This window comes from Neurospora tetrasperma (genome assembly GCF_000213175.1).
Source record: "Neurospora tetrasperma FGSC 2508 unplaced genomic scaffold NEUTE1scaffold_1, whole genome shotgun sequence".
In the NCBI taxonomy this organism is placed as follows: Eukaryota; Fungi; Ascomycota; class Sordariomycetes; order Sordariales; family Sordariaceae; genus Neurospora; species Neurospora tetrasperma.
In genome coordinates this window covers 2589363-2604762 of record NW_009799099.1, presented here as the reverse complement: position 1 = coordinate 2604762, position 15400 = coordinate 2589363, and the positions used below count along the sequence as shown (strand labels likewise).

General features: G+C 52.1%; 7 protein-coding genes across 7 annotated transcripts; 3 read left to right on the top strand and 4 right to left on the bottom strand.

Moving 5' to 3' along the window:
- Positions 1-82: 82 nt before the first annotated feature.
- NEUTE1DRAFT_76230 (uncharacterized protein) lies at positions 83-2102 on the bottom strand (the record flags this gene model as incomplete). The annotated part of the gene is made up of 3 exons (XM_009849687.1): positions 83-387; positions 449-727; positions 783-2102. The coding sequence occupies 3 exons, from the start codon at positions 1883-1885 to the stop codon at positions 360-362; spliced, it is 1410 nt and encodes a 469-aa protein (XP_009847989.1).
- A 632-nt stretch (positions 2103-2734) lies between these two features.
- NEUTE1DRAFT_35385 (uncharacterized protein) lies at positions 2735-3145 on the top strand (the record flags this gene model as incomplete). The annotated part of the gene is made up of 2 exons (XM_009848802.1): positions 2735-2784; positions 2881-3145. The coding sequence occupies 2 exons, from the start codon at positions 2735-2737 to the stop codon at positions 3143-3145; spliced, it is 315 nt and encodes a 104-aa protein (XP_009847104.1).
- Positions 3146-3700: 555 nt separating this feature from the next.
- NEUTE1DRAFT_115872 (uncharacterized protein) lies at positions 3701-6165 on the bottom strand (the record flags this gene model as incomplete). Its single annotated transcript, XM_009849686.1, has 1 exon — positions 3701-6165. The coding sequence occupies one exon, from the start codon at positions 5912-5914 to the stop codon at positions 4460-4462; it is 1455 nt and encodes a 484-aa protein (XP_009847988.1).
- A 4435-nt stretch (positions 6166-10600) lies between these two features.
- NEUTE1DRAFT_144135 (uncharacterized protein) lies at positions 10601-11580 on the top strand (the record flags this gene model as incomplete). Its single annotated transcript, XM_009849685.1, has 2 exons — positions 10601-11162; positions 11247-11580. 2 exons carry the CDS (start codon positions 10684-10686, stop codon positions 11401-11403), a joined length of 636 nt encoding a protein of 211 aa, XP_009847987.1.
- Positions 11544-12342, bottom strand: NEUTE1DRAFT_76222 (uncharacterized protein; the record flags this gene model as incomplete). The annotated part of the gene is made up of 2 exons (XM_009849684.1): positions 11544-11909; positions 12118-12342. 2 exons carry the CDS (start codon positions 12294-12296, stop codon positions 11747-11749), a joined length of 342 nt encoding a protein of 113 aa, XP_009847986.1.
- A 401-nt stretch (positions 12343-12743) lies between these two features.
- Positions 12744-13927, bottom strand: NEUTE1DRAFT_76217 (uncharacterized protein; the record flags this gene model as incomplete). Its single annotated transcript, XM_009849683.1, has 2 exons — positions 12744-13489; positions 13573-13927. The coding sequence occupies 2 exons, from the start codon at positions 13847-13849 to the stop codon at positions 13077-13079; spliced, it is 690 nt and encodes a 229-aa protein (XP_009847985.1).
- Positions 13928-14381: 454 nt separating this feature from the next.
- Positions 14382-15380, top strand: NEUTE1DRAFT_57533 (uncharacterized protein; the record flags this gene model as incomplete). Its single annotated transcript, XM_009848997.1, has 2 exons — positions 14382-14756; positions 14870-15380. The coding sequence occupies 2 exons, from the start codon at positions 14448-14450 to the stop codon at positions 15188-15190; spliced, it is 630 nt and encodes a 209-aa protein (XP_009847299.1).
- Between the last annotated feature and the right edge of the window lie 20 nt (positions 15381-15400).

Genomic DNA, 15400 nt, shown 5'->3' with positions numbered 1-15400 from the left:
TCTCATTAGACTAAGCTTCTGTTCAAGCCAGAGAAGACCTTAGTTCGACGTTGCCACAAACATCTATCCAGAGGCCTCTGGTAGCACATCCCTTCGAGTAACTCGACACATGTGTGTGCTTTCCTATTACAGAATTCGCTACCTCTATGCCTAAGTTACGCAAATCACCCTTAAAGTGTACCACAGAGTGTCTTCATTTCCTGAATGTGTGGTCGGGGTGGCAGGCGACGTCTGAATATTACGAAAGAGTACGAACAAAAGAAGGTGAGGGCACAGAGTATGGCATAAATGAGCCTTTTCTATCCTGTCTACCTCCGGGTATCCTCCCCAAGTACCAGTAACGCCTTATCAGTGATTTCTTATGTGCGGTAGTCTCCATTAATGGTACTGTTCAGATCTTATGTCAGCAGTCTGTCACCCAAGCTCGAATGAGGGCGGATCAACTTACATGTACTCGTGGCTGTAGTCGCAAGTCCAGTAGGTAGCCTGCTTGTCACCAGTTCCGAGTCTGACAAGGATCTCAAGGTCCTCAAGCTCGAGGATCTCAGCAGCACGAGCCTCATCAACATGCTCAGGTTCGCCGTTGACGAGCAGCTTCAGCTCAGCAGTGCCGTCAGTGGGGATGAAAGAAACATTGGTCTTTTCAGGGACGACCTCAGGAACATCGTTGACGGGAAGGCCGGGCTCAGAAACAAGGGAGTAACCAGTAGCGCAGAGGATACGGCCCCTAATGACAACGTTAGTAGCTGCCAAAACGCATGGAATAATTCGTCGCAACTTACCAGTTGGCATCCTTGCCGTATAGAGCAGTCTTCACCAGGGGAGAACGGGCAATGGTGCTGGCAATCTTCCTAGCGGCCTCCTCGCTAGCAGCCTCGGCAACGCGGATAGTAACGAACTTGGTGGCACCCTCGCCATCACGGACGATTAGCTTGGCAAGGTCGGTAGAGAAATCGGTCAGGACAGTCTGGAAGGCATCGTAGTCGGGGGTGTTGGCAACGACTTCCTTTCCGCCAGCAGCACCATTGGCAAGCAGGGCAACAGTGTCGTTGGTGGAAGTGTCTCCATCGATGGTGATGCTGTTGAACGAACGGTCGACGGCGTGCTTGAGAACGGCGGGCAGTACGGTGGAGGAAACGGGAGCATCGGTGGCGATGATACCGAGGAGGGTAGCCATGTTGGGATGAATCATACCGGCTCCCTTGGTCATGCCAGCGATGCGGTACTCGACTGAAGGGGAGGAGGGAAGCTTGAAGGACCGGGAGATGAGCTTGGGGAAAGTGTCGGTGGTGCAGATAGCCTTGGCAGCCGTGAGCCAGTGATCGTGGGTAGAGCCCATGGCCTTGTGAACCCGGGGGATATTGCTGGTGATCTTTTCGATGGGCAGACGCTGACCGATGACACCAGTGCTCATAACGAGAGTGCTCTCGCTCTGGCCAAAGCACTCATCGGCGGCCTGGGCCATCTTGCCGGCATCCTCCAAGCCTCCCTTACCAGTAACGGCGTTGGCGCATCCCGAGTTGACAACGACACCTTGAATACCCTGGTTGCCCTTCTTCTGCAACAAGCTACGACTGAAAGTAACGGGGGCGGCCTGGAACTTGTTCTTGGTGAAGACGGCGGCGGCGGCGCAGGGACGGTCCGAGGCGACAAGGCAAACATCGGGCTTGGTAGTGTTCTTGGGCTTGACGCCTACGTTGATGCCGGAAGCCGAGAAGCCTTGGGGATAGGTGCCAGAAGTAGGGACATACTTCTTCTTAGCCGCGGGAATGGAGCCGCTGACGGGAGCCGAGTAGGACCTGGACTGAATTTTTTGAAGAGTACGAGTCACTTGGGCACCCGATTGCCTCAATTGGCTGAGAACACAGCCGTTGAGGCTCTCCATGACTGCTGCGAAATGCTGAGACTGGAGCTTCCTGGGGAAAATGGGTGGTTGGAGTTGGTGATTCCCTTCTTAGAAAGTAAACAACCGAAAAGGCGCAATTCAGTACCTGTTAGGCCACAAGGGTACACGGTCCACGATGCGCCGAGCGCGGTGTCGAAACTAGTGGGAGATATCAAAGTGAGCGCAGAGAAGGTTCACGATGGACAACCCATATTTGAGGCACAAGAGTTATTCTTTTTTTTTCGAGATCTAGACGGGCCCCAAGGCATATTTTTTTTATCTTCATGTTGTCCCTCGGAGTTGATTTCACTTTATTGTTATTAGTCACAGCTCGCAGCAACCATTGAGAAGTCGCAACCATACATGGGTGTTGCCGTCAGGGCAAACAAGCGACATCAAGCCAGGCATTATGCCACCGGCAACGGCTCCTCCTGCCGGAGAGGATCGCCCCGAGCGCCGGAGAAGCGCGTCCCCGCGCATGCCCTGCCAAGACACGGATCAATCACGGCCAGAGCTCCAACTGCCCCACCAAAAACGCAATTGCCCCACCCAAAGCTCCTGGCTTCCATAAAAGGGCGTTTTCGTTGGCTGCAATTTCTTCGTGCTTCCATTCCCCAAAAAGACACGATTCACTCAACGTCTGTCTTTGCCTCTCCAGGCAGCGTTACATCCCACCGCTGCCTGTGGCTTTTTCCCCCTTTCCACCTTTTTTCCTACAGAGGGATGCCGACTTGAGCTTCTTTTGAGAAATCGAAGACCAAGAATTAGCATCTTGCTTCCAGTCCCCTTCACAACACCACACCACACCACATCACATCACATCACACCGCACGCACAGATCTCGACAAGATGTCGTCTGAAATCATGGCGGCCTACTGGCAGGCGCCACCAATGGCTAGGTGAGCTTTGCCGTCTGAGCTGGTTTCTTCCCACGCCCGATATCGTGTGCAAGAGCTGGCAAAGAGCATCCATGAACACATACCAACTTGCTTCAGGACATTGGCGACGGCCATTCTCGTTACTTCCATCATGGCCTACTTCGGGCCGTTGCCGATCAGCTGGATCTACTTCGATGAGAGCAGACTCTTCAAACTGCCGCCTGAGATATGGCGTCTTGTTACATCTTTCCTGCTCAGCTCTCCGCAGCTGGGCATTGTGTTGGATCCGTACTTTGGTAAGCAACCCTTCCTCGAAGAAAACTTCGTGGTCAACAAGGATGCTAACCAGAATCGCAGCCTATCTGTACTTGAGCCAACTTGAAACCTCAAACCCCAAGTTCCAAAGGAAGGAAGACGTCCTTTGGTATTTGATTACTGTTGGTGGTTTCATCATTGTAGGTTTGACATCTCTTTTTTTCTCTTTTTTTCTTCCCCTCTTGACTACACCTTTTCCCTCAAACCCGTCACAACACACATTGGAATCCTCGGAATATCTGCCCGCATAGTGCAATGCATACAACTATTGCGGTTCCTGGAACCGAGGAAGATTACCGCTACATCTCAGCCGCCCATCATTCGCAAAATACCGGGTGGGCTGCGGTGTGGCCATGGTGGGAATGCTTTGGATGACCCGAGCAATATACTCTGTGTGCTCGGTGTGGTTTTTTAGCGCCCTACATCTCACACTAAGCATTCGTGCTTTTTGATACCATACTCCAGCATTTCTGTTAGCAGAATTGCTAACAGATGATAGATCGTAAACCGAATCTTCCTGGGTGGGTATTTTTTCCTCCAAGGATTGATCATTGCGCTGTGTTACACTGCCGTTCAAGATGCCCGCGGCGCGAAGTCGAACTTTTTCTTCTTCACGGTGCCTGCGCAGCTGATTCCGTATTGCATGCTCCTCTCGTCGCTGCTCATGAACCCCGCGGTGATCCCTCTTCAGATCACCGGTATTCTTGCTGCTCACTGGCATGACTTTATGACCCGTCTGTGGCCCGAATTCGGCGGCGGTTCGAGCCTGCTACCGACACCCGCTCTTCTGTCTCGTTTTGTCGAGACGCCGCGAGTGTTCCGCCGCGAGTACGGCACTGCCATCCGTCCCGGTTCTGGCGCTCCGTCTACAGGTCGTACTACAGGTGCCTCCACCGGCTCGGTGCTCCCGGATTCGTGGAGGACTCGGGGTTCAGGTCATCGTCTGGGTGGTGATTGAAAGTGGTTTCGCATGAGAAGAGTTTGAAATCATGCGGATATGTGGTGGAGGGCACGGACAGAATGGGTAGATCGATCCAGATAGCAATGATAATCTGATATATCGTTGCATGTTCTGTTTATCCCGACATCTGTTGGTAACATTGCTATAGATGGATCATGAATTCAAGTACAGCAAACCCCGTCCACATTCCACACGCAGTAAACTCCACGTCCCAGGAGGAAACCCGCCTACTCGGGAGCCAGAAGGTAATCATCGTATCTTTCCACAACGAAAGTCCCTCCGTGAAGAGCGCCGTTTCCTATACACCAAACCAACAGTAAGATCCAAATGAATATACAACGAATCGAAAGTGGTCTTCCCGGTCGACAATCTTGAGTACCAACCCTTACTCATCATCAGATCACCAAAATACCAGACAAATCACCAGATATCACTCTCCCTCCCAATCTCCACCTCCTCATAATGCCTCCCATTATTCCCACTATGTCTCTTCTCCCGTCTTCCACTTTCTCCTCCGTGTCCCAGTCCTTGATGATCACCACCAAAACTCCTCGATCGATCTCTACCCCCCTTACTCCTCCCTCCTCCACTTCCCGGTGCCAGAACTGGATTCCCATACTCATCCACATAGTACCCCCCATGCTGCTGCTGTTGCTGATGATACTGCTGATGAGAATATTGAGGAAACGCCAGTGGTCCACTAATAGACATATCCTCCATCCCGCTCAGCGGGCGGTGGTTGCTGGTGGACATTACCATGTCTACCATGAGACCACCACTGCTCTTTCCACCGCTCAGGTTGCTGCCGCTCCCGGTGGTTTGGTTGGGGTTGTTGGGAGAGTTGTGGCTGCTGCTGTTGTGCTGCTGTTGGTGGAGATTGAGTTGGGGAGGAGGGAATTTCTTCTTTTTGTTGTTTTTGATGGGGAGGGAAATGGTGGGCACGAGACCGCTTCGGGTGGTGCGGGAGGAGGAGGAGGCGACAGAGGCGGGGGTGGGGAGGGCCACGGGAGATTGTTGTGGTTGATGCGGTTGTTGTTGTTGTTGTTGTTGTCGTTGTTGGTGATATCCTTGGGATTGTTGCTGTTGCTGTTCATGGTAATGGCTGTCTTCATCGTCCTCTTGGTCTGCTGAGGCGAGACGACGTGCGGCGAAGAGACTACGCTGGCCTTTGGCGTCCTTCTCCGGATCCGCTGCGTAGTAGTTCTCGTCGTCGTAGAAGGTGGTCGCGCCTGTTCCCCCGGATCCCGGTGGAGAGGGAAAGGTCTGCTTTTCTTTGCTTCCCGTCACCCTCGCATCGTTCTCCCTACTTCCTCCTGTTACGGTGGCGGTGGCAGTGGATGAAGAGCCGCGATAGGCTTGCAGTGGCATGCTGTTGCCGTCTGTGGTTGAAGGACAGTACACCGGGTTGCTGTTGTCTTCGGAGGGTCGACGAGTGATGGGTTTGAGTATTGTCCCCCGAACCACTGCCTTGGGAAGATATGCTGGATGGGTCGGCATTGCGCTTGCCATGTCGTCTAGTGGAGGTGACTCTGGGTTTTGGGTCCGGGGGTCTGCTGAGAACTGGGCGGGAGTTGAGTGCCCTGTACCTCCCTGTTTGTCCATCTTGTAATCCAAAGTGTAGGTTGGAGCTCGGCGAGGAACTGGCCCGAATGTCCTCCCCATGTGGTGCTGGCCCCGTTGAACAGAGTTGGCATACTGATAATACTCGCTGTCTTCGGCATCATAGCGTCGTTGTCGTCGATAGTAAAGGACAAATAGAGCAGCACTGGCCAAGAACAGCGCCGCCGCCCCGACAGCTATGCCGACGATAGCCCCGGTGCTCAAAGGCCCTTTGGTGTCTCTCCGGACAAGGGATGTCCATGTCTGTGTTGTCATGGTCAGACACACAGAGGATCACCTCTATGTTCGACAAGAAAGAAGGGTGCTGGCGTTAAAAAACGGTTACTCAAGCGTTAACCTTGTTCAGATGTCGTCCGGTCCTTGGCCATCTATGCAGGCGTTTCTGTATATTAGAACTCCCTGTCGCTGCCTTGTAACTGGGCAACACTCGAAAGGAACCCGGGGACGCTAAGGTCGTCCTCAAGTCGAAAGAAGTCAAAATAGACGGACGAATCAGTCCCGAGGGGAGAGGAAAGGTGAAGGCAACCACTTGGGGCTTGGCATAGTCAAATACACTGAAGATATAATGTAAGTAGGAGGAGCAGGCTGGCTGTTGGGACTCGGTCCTCCGCTGATCTTACCTCCAAGGTTACACGGCACAGTAAGACTGCCTTGGACGGGCACAAGAAGACGAGGTCACCATCACCCGGGCAGTTGGTACTGTAGTAATGCGCTGCGGTAAATAGTGAGGTAGTGACTAGTTAAATAATATCGACTAATATCCAACAGTGATGCTAATGCAAGACAACTAGGATATCTTGAAGGACTAATGTAAAGAAAGTGAAAGAGTAGCATTGCGAGTATCGACGATCTTACCTCAAACTAAGCTCTAGACAGCCAGATTCCTGAGCTTCCGGCAGGGCCACAGCCATACAGATAGGAAGGTTTTGTCCAGGATGTGCCGAGTGAGGCTGTCCAGTCGGCAGGTTTGCTAGAGGGCTCCCGCTGAAAATGGGGTGCTGCAGGTGAGAGCAGAGGCCGCGAAGGGGCGGGTGTGAAGAGACGGTAGGGCGCACTGGCTGAGCTGCGGAAGACCCTCGACTGTGGCCACACCCGTTGTAACACCAGTTCTAGTGGTTCCTACGTGGTGTCGACTGCGGACCATGGATTCGACCCGTCCTGGGATTGGTAGACTGGCATCAGGCTGGTCGAGGCCCTTTTCCCCAGGGAAGTCCCGTCTTTCTTCTCATCCCTTGGCTTGTTTGGTTTATCCATCTGATGGATGGATGGGTTGGGACAGTTGGGACTTTTGGCCTGTGGTGGTGTGAAGGCATGACCCAATCATGTTGGCTCGTCAGGAGGGCGGGATATCGGGATGGCCTCCAACGGTTTTCGGGTCTCCAAGAGGCAACCGAGCGTGGGCAAAAAGGATACGTAACAGTCACAAGTCTGGCGAGTCTGGTTAGCCAACTGTTTGTTTGCCTCGATCACGAGCCAGTTAGGGCCTGGTTTGACAAGCGCTAGAGTGTGACATTGGCAAAGTTTGAGCAGCACGCAGCAGAGATTTCTGGAAGAGAAATGGCAGTCGAGAATAATAAGAGGAGAACAGTGTTGAAAAAGAGTCCAGTCACTGCCAAGCATGCGCACAAGGTGACTGGAGTAGGTTAGGTTGTCAACTGGAAGTGTCAAAAGTGCGTGCAAGTGGAAGGTGACCGTTGAAAGTGGACACCGGAGGGCATCTGCAATCAAAGATGGGGGCCCGGACTGTCCCGCGCTAATCTCAATGGACCTTGACGACCTGGAGCTCGGGCTGCAAGCGAACACGCGCACGGACCATCTCCAGATCTCTTGCCATCACCGTCCAATGGAGTTGAGGGCTGAAGATCTGACCCTGGGCTCAACAGCGAGTAACAGTTCGGCACTTCACCTTTTTCGTTTTCCCAGATGACAGCCAAATCTCGGAAGACGATTATGGATACGGAATCCTTCTGAAGGAAGTGAAGCGCACAATCATCCGGGGACATCCCAATGGTGAAATGACCTGTCGGCCTTCTATGAAAGTCGAAACGAATCCACATGGGCGCGGGCGGCACAAAACGACCGTTGTCCCTAGCGCTCCCGTTGCTGATCATCCCGTCCATGGCTGATTCACCATTTCCGTCCCGCTGATGTTTTTTGCGTGACAAAATTGAAGCCGAGACTTGTCAGAACGGAAGACCAACATGAGCCTCTCCGTTCCCGGAATGCCCTCCCATGTTTTACCCCGAGCTTCCCCTCCCTCCCGACACCCTTCGTGCCGATCAATCAGGCGTGTATGTACACTAGGTCTACAGGACTGTCAGCAGTGGTCGTGTGGGGGGCCGAACTCGCGACCCCAATGATCCTGGCATGTTGGCCTGTCTCTTTTTCTTCTTCCCCCCTCTCTTTGTTCGGTCTCTTTTCTGCGATTTTTGCGAAACCCTCTGGCTCTCCCCATCGTTCCTACTATGTAACTTCCATTTCCATCTTAGGAGGCCCGTCTGCCCCATCATATCACCATGCAATATGTACGGCCCGATATGTGTCACTATTGAGGTTGCAACGCATCTGGCCGCCTCCACCCTTTCTAGGTGCGCCCATCTTTTGAGGACCTCGGTTGCCAGTCTTAAATGATCAGGGAATACAGAAGTGTCTGTACCTGTAAAACGTAGAGACTGCTGAATGTCCGGGCTGCAGCATCTGGCAAGATTGGCTGTTACTCTTCGATAACTCGGTAACTTCTCTTCGGGTTCACAGCAGCCTTGTCCAAATTTCCTCGTCTGCCAGTCGGGATGCTATGAAGGAAGAGGATGAATGCATCAAGGTCTAACGACATGACCAACTCAGCCTGTTTACCTCATGTTCGATCCTCAAAGGACAGCAGGTGTTCGCGCCGGACTACACGCAGAATGCAGTATTAATCGGCACCCATCACTCACCAGTTCTCGCCAGTCATCTTTGAGAATATTTCCCGGCTGTCTGGTTCACCCTCAATATGATACGAGAAAATGCATTACGCGATGGGCACAATGCTTAGCCGACCCTGCTAAGTCGCCGGGTTGTGTTCAATATAGGGAAGGAGACAAGGGAGATCAGCAACAGTAACGACCGGCTTGACATCCGCGTAGTTGACGTTGCATTTTCTGCGGCAGCCGTCTGTAAAAACCTCTCTGTCTGATCCCGTTGGTTCCTCGGACAGCTTGTCTACGTAGTGCAACACTACCAGACCCGTGCCGCAAAACACTTCTTATGTACACCTCCTCCGGCATTTAAAACGTTAGCGCGGTGAACTGAGGTAGTGGCAATAACTTAATTCTCCTTACAAAAGATACCCACTTTGCTCACCTCCAATGCCCTGAATATTGTAGAGTGGCGGTACCACGCTAACGAATTATATGCCGACAGAGGTGTACACCATGAGGAACCTTCGCAAGTCGAACGGTTTCGGCCCCCATCTTTATCTGTTTTCTGCGCCCTCGAGGAACAGGAGCCTCGGCAGAGAGGCCTCAGCCCCGGGCACAGCCATCACTCAGATAAAATGCTTTAGACGAGGCCTTCAGGTTGTCAGCTGTCCCCCAACAGTTGCGGTAACACTACTTACTGACCGGGTCAGCTATTTGCACTTTCATGAGCTTTGAATGCTCGAGTCGCGGGTCACGTCTACGTATGGTTCTTGACATGGCACATGTTCTGCCTGTCACTGAATCGAGCTCCTCCGGAGGCTTACAAATGGAATAGCCAGGGCATCTAAAGGTACCGGGCGCTTGTTATCAACAAATTGGATGACAATTCCAGGAACATGGCATAGTTAAGCCTTATCTGGCCCCTAAGGTGCCGACCGTTCACAGCAATAAGTACGGAAAGGTCTGAAGAAAGTCGAGAAACTCGCATTTTGCCTGTGTGGTAGTTATTTCTTACGCTTCTAGCGCTAGCTGCCACGCCACAGTAGCAAAGCACCAGTCCCCCCCCCCCCCCCCCCCCCCCCACCCTCTCTCCGTCTCTCCTTGGCGATATCATGAGACCGTGAGGGCAAAAGAGCCAAAAGACTCTACAAATGTGCAGCGCAGGGCAGAGTTGAGTTCGGTAGTTCGCCATAAGGGATAAGTCGGCCACAAGACAGCACTCAAACGGTTTCCAGCCAATCAAAAGCGCAAAGTTTATGGTTTTGAAGGCCATAAGCTGCCGGTCCGGTATGTCGGTGAGCTCCAAGAAGCTTCCATCCTCACCTTCACTACTGTGCGAATTTTACGAATCACTTCAATTCTCAGACACCATTGGCTGGATACCAAGATCTGTTACTTGGCCATGATCTATCAGATTGTACAAGCTAACTAACGACTTGACAGTTTTGGTTGTCCTATATTTTCCAGTATACGATGCTCTCCAAGAAGCCATAAATGCTGTGAGTTCGCGATGAGGAAACCATCGTTCTGCAGAAACACGCTGGAATTGAACTGTCGGAAGGATGATGAAGTTACAACGTACCGCTGGCGAACTGGCTTCAGATGAGGCTCAAAGACAGTCAGAAAGCCATCAAGCCTCATTCCCCCTTTTTGTCTGCAATGGGCGGGCAAGCGCATTGTCTTTCTTCTCACGTGAACCCTGTCTTCTTTTTCCTTTTCTAGCTTCTCGCACCCTTCTACTGCGCGTTTGCCATATCAACACCTACAATGGTTATGCGACCTGGACAATACGAAGGATCTCTAGTCTCCTACGATGCATTGACTAATGGTTCGGCGTTGACGACAACACCACCAAAAAAATCGTTAGCCCGCCACAGGCCTAGATTGCGATGGCAAAAATAAAGCCAAATCTAGGTATGGAATGTGGGAAGCAGCGTTGTCGGAAACCAAAAATAAGTGAGAGTCGAAATGTATAAATGGACAACGGGTTCCTGCATGGAAGAAGAAGAAGAGTAACACAGCATCTCAGCATCACAATTACCATTCTTCTATCGTCCGCAACGACTAACCCCCAGACTCCATCACCTTTCCGGCTCAGACCAAACCAACAGGAAAGCACCAACGATGCAGCTCCAGACCGTCCTTCTTTACGCCCTTCTGTCGGGCCTTCCGACTACCCTCGCCAACCCCATCAGCGAGGTCCGCGCCCCAGGCGAGCTCCATGAGGTTACCAAGCACGGCAACAAGAAGGGTGGTCATGGCAACGGCGGCGGCAATGGCCATGGGAAGGGACATGGTAACGGCAACGGCAACGGCAACGGCGACGAGTGGGTGGACCAGGGCCCCTGGTGGTCAGTGAAAGGCTTCTCTCGTCACTGGAATGATACCACGCACTCGGTTGAGCTCAGCTTTGCCATCTGGGACTCGCGGGACGATACAGAGGTGCCCTGCAATGTCAACGCTCGCATTCCCGATGGACAGAACTACAAGTTTGCTGAGTTCCACTCACTGCCCTGCGCCAAAAACGATGTCGGGGCTGGAAAATGGTTGATCTCGATGGGATACGTTGAGTATTTTGATGCGGGTATCATGAATATCTGCGAGTGAGTTGCCTCCTTCTTTCTCCTTCCTAGACGCTTCGATACACTATTGATTTGTGGGCTATGCTGACAAATTCTGATTTCCAGTACCACTGTGGTCGACGGCTCACCTTCAGCGTCGACTTGGTTTTCGTTTGAGGGCATCAACAGGCCTAAGGAACACGGTTTCCGTGACATCGAGAAGGTCCCTGTCGGGTGGACCGATTTTGGGTGTGTGTACAACGGGAGCCCTTACCCTTTGTAAGTGCCTTTGGAGGCCATTACAGATGGTAATGATGATGATGATGATAATAATGATGCCTGGAATGACTGATTGGGCTACGAGAAATGAGGAAGAGGTTGGATTGACGAATAACATGTACACGCCGAATATGACGTTTGGTGGGCTGTAGTTGTGCCGGTATCAAAGGTTGTTTATAAAGCAAAGGGAGACGTGAACAATTGGAGAGAAGAGAGAAAAGAGAAGAAAATGCCAACCGTTTCATTCTCCACGAAACCCCGATCGATCCTCCGACCCAAACGGTCCAAGAAACCCAGAACTCTCAGCAGAGCCTGACTGACCCCACTGCCATCCCTCACTCACTTACTCACTCATCATCTTCATCCTTCCCATACGTCTCCTCAAATTGCTTCCACATAGCCTGATCTGCCGCTATCCTCCTCCTCATCCTCATGGTTTTTTCGTACTCGCGGATCCGGTGATCCGCCTCCAGCATACCGCCCAGTACCATACCAGACATTTGTATGTATCTGCATTTCTCATTTCATCAGTAACTGTTCCCCTCTCTTGGGTCACCTAGTCAATGTCACATGGCATTTTACTCGCGATCCAAAGCAGATAAAGTAACAGAACAAACCAAAATATGCAACGGGAAATGAAAACAGAGGAGGAATTGACAGACAACAGGGAACAAAAAGAAAGAAAGAAAAGGAAGGAAAGAAAAAGGAAGATACATACACCTTGAACTGAATAGTAAACCCCCTATACATCGGAGACACGGCGTATCCAAGTCCGCCCAACATCGCCGAGGCCACACCCCACTTGAAGGCTCCGGACAAGGCGCCCTTGCATGCTTCCCATGAGGCTTGGTTGGCCTCTTCGTGCTTCCTGGTGTTTACGTCGAGTGGCCTGGACATTTTTGGTGTTTTGTGTGTTTGTCTGAGAGAGAGAGAGGTATATGGCGTGGGTGGAGGCAGTGTGAATTGATAATGAGGGACTTCCTGGGGTGGTGGTGGTTGGAAGGGATTTGGGGTCGTTGAGCCTGACGGTTCTTGTTTGAATTTGTTTCGTTCGGCTTGTTGGTTTGGTTGTATAAAGGTCGGTTTGAGATGGTTTGGTGATTCACTCTCGGAAGGCCGTCTCCCGGAACGTATGAGATGTGGAGTGAGTCGTTGCCGGTGGATGCAACTAATAGAGATGGTTTTGCTGCCGATTTGTCTTTCCTGACGAGCTGAACGTAGCGTTATTTGTCTTTGTTCAATTACAGACGTTGTCAGCGTGAGGCTTCGGTGTCGTATAGTGTCTTTTGGGTATAGAAATCACCAAGAGGAGGAAAAATATATGTACGTCACATGAACGACTGGGTCGTGCGAGGTTCCGTATTATTTCTAGGGATTTTCTTGCGCTTCCACTTTCCCCTCGATCCCCATTCTGTTGTCCGCTGTGGAGCCCGCGTACGTCCGACTTTCCGAAAGGGGAACTTTGTCAACAACCTGCATCAGGGGTAAATTCCCTAGGTATACATTCGCCAATTCGCAAGATGCATCTGGTTTTCCATTCTTCACCTCAACTCTACGCCGTCGCTATGGCGAAATGATGACAGCCGAACATGCGCGCAAAGTACCACGGTAAACGACATTACATGGTATCATTGCACTTCTATATCCAAACCCATAACCTACTCCCTTCCCACTTCCTTATACGCTGAGCGTTCCCTTGGTGCTAGGAACTTCACCCTCGCGACCCGCCACCCGGCTAGTAGCCTGCCTCGTGGCAACCGCAAGCGCCTTGAATGCGCTCTCAGCTCTGTGGTGGTCGTTGTCGCCGCGGAGGCAGTCGACGTGCACGGTGATGCGGGCAGCCCCGGCAAAGCTATGGATGCAGTGGGGGATCATCTCGGTGCTGAGATCGCCAATCTTCTCACGCTTAAGACCGAGGTCGACAACGGCAAAGGGACGGTTCGACAGATCGACGACGGCACGGCTGAGGGCCTCGTCGAGAGGGCAGTATGCGTATCCGAAGCGCGCGAGGCCGGTGGGTGTGCCGAGAGCCTTGGCGAAAGCGTAACCAAGAGCGATGCAGACGTCTTCGGCGGTGTGGTGGTCGTCGACTATGAGAGGGATAAAGTCAATTCAGAGTTCTGGATGTTGATCCACGAGGACTTTTGCGCCCAAGCCAAAGATGTCTACTAACTGTGAAGGTCGCCCTTGCAAGCAAGCGCAAGACTCCAGCCGGCATGCTTGGCAAGCGCATGGAGCATGTGGTCAAGGAAGCCAATGCCGGTATTGACGCTGATGGTTTGCGATTTGCTAGCCTGGGTGGCATGGCCGTCGGCGATACTGACGTTCAAGCGGGCGTCGGTCTCGGGAGGGAATGCGCCGCCATCAAGGTTGAGTGCGATCTGGATCTTGGTCTCGTTGGTGTCGCGTGCAAAGGCGGCCCAGCGGGGCGCAGGCTGTTCGGTGCTCATTTTGTCTGAATAGGGCGTCTGAGACTTCTGGGGACCGTAGACTCTTGGGATATCACCACTGCAATGTGATCAATTGCGATGTAAGGATGGCGACAATAAAGGTGATCTTGGAAATTTTGGCGATTTCGGAGCGCCACCAGTGACGGGAGGGAACCAAGAACGCACCGATAGGCAATCGATAAGTACCTCTATGGAATAGGTACCTAGTGCTGCCAACCCCGCGCTTACACTAGAAGGGAACTAGACTTTCCTGCTCGCCTGCCGATCTCCAGCTGCCAATTAGAGATTTCAAGGCCGCCCCACAGCGAGTTGACAGACCCCACTGCCCCGTAGCCGCGCTCACCCAGGCATTGATACAGTGCTATTCAAGCTCTACCTAGAGGTAGGTACCTAGGTACCTTGGATTAACAGCGATAAGATAAGGCAGGGACCAATTCCGGTCCCAAATTTTTCCCCAGAAGTCGACCGAACTGAAGCGACAGCGTACAGGATACATTCGAGAGTATTCGTACTCCATCCACCCATCCATATCCCGAACCACCATTCCATCTATCGTTGATTTCTTGCGACCTAATCAACGAATCAACCACAACTAACAATGGCGCCGACAAAGACGATAAAGAACAAGCACGCTGCGAACAAATCTGGCATCAAGGGCAGCAAAGATGCGGAGAGGTCGAGGAACGATGGAGTGCTCAAGTCTAAGGGAAAGCCGAAGGGCAAAGCTCACACTCTCGTGACTGCCAACAAGGGCCGACCGAACATCCAAGAACTTATTGCCAGGAAAAAGAAGAAGAAGACCTACAGCGAAAAGGAGCTTGCGATTCCGGAACTCAACATGATCACCCCCGTTGGTGTGACCAAGCCAAAGGGAAAGAAGAAGGGCAAGGTGTTTGTTGATGATAAGGTAAGCTCTATTTCGTTAGCGTCTGGGGTCATATTGGTTTTTTGGTTTTTCTTTTGCTAGGTTTCAAGACCGGAAAGCATCAAGTAACTGACATGTTTCCCCCCTTTGTACAGGAGAGCATGGCCACTATCCTAGCCATCGTACAAGCAGAAAAGGAGGGCCAGATCGAGTCCAAGATGATCAAGGCGCGACAAATGGAGGAGATTCGCGAGGCGAGACGCGCTGAAGCCGAGAAGAAGGAGGCCGAGCGCAAGGCCAGACTTGAAGAGACTAAGGACTCGCTGCGCAAGAAGCGTAAGCGCAGCAAGCAGTCGGGCGGTGGCAAGGGCGACGACGACGACGACTCCAGAGATGTCAAGGAGTTCTCGTCTGCAGGCACGAAAGCCGTTAAGTCGAAAAAGAAGAAGTCGGTATCCTTCGCTGCTCCCGAATAAATAATCAAGCAAGGATGCTGGGAGCTTTGAAGGTCCCTCCTGGGAATGGGCTGGGAGAGTGAAGACGGGAAGGGTGGAAGTTTGTCGTGTAATACCTACACCAAGCATTTTTTCTTCGCATGTATGGCGTCTGGGCGTTTATATCAATCAAAGTCTGGCGGCGGGTAGGATGGCTTGGCTTGGGGAAAAGTTCTGACTGATTTTGTGTGT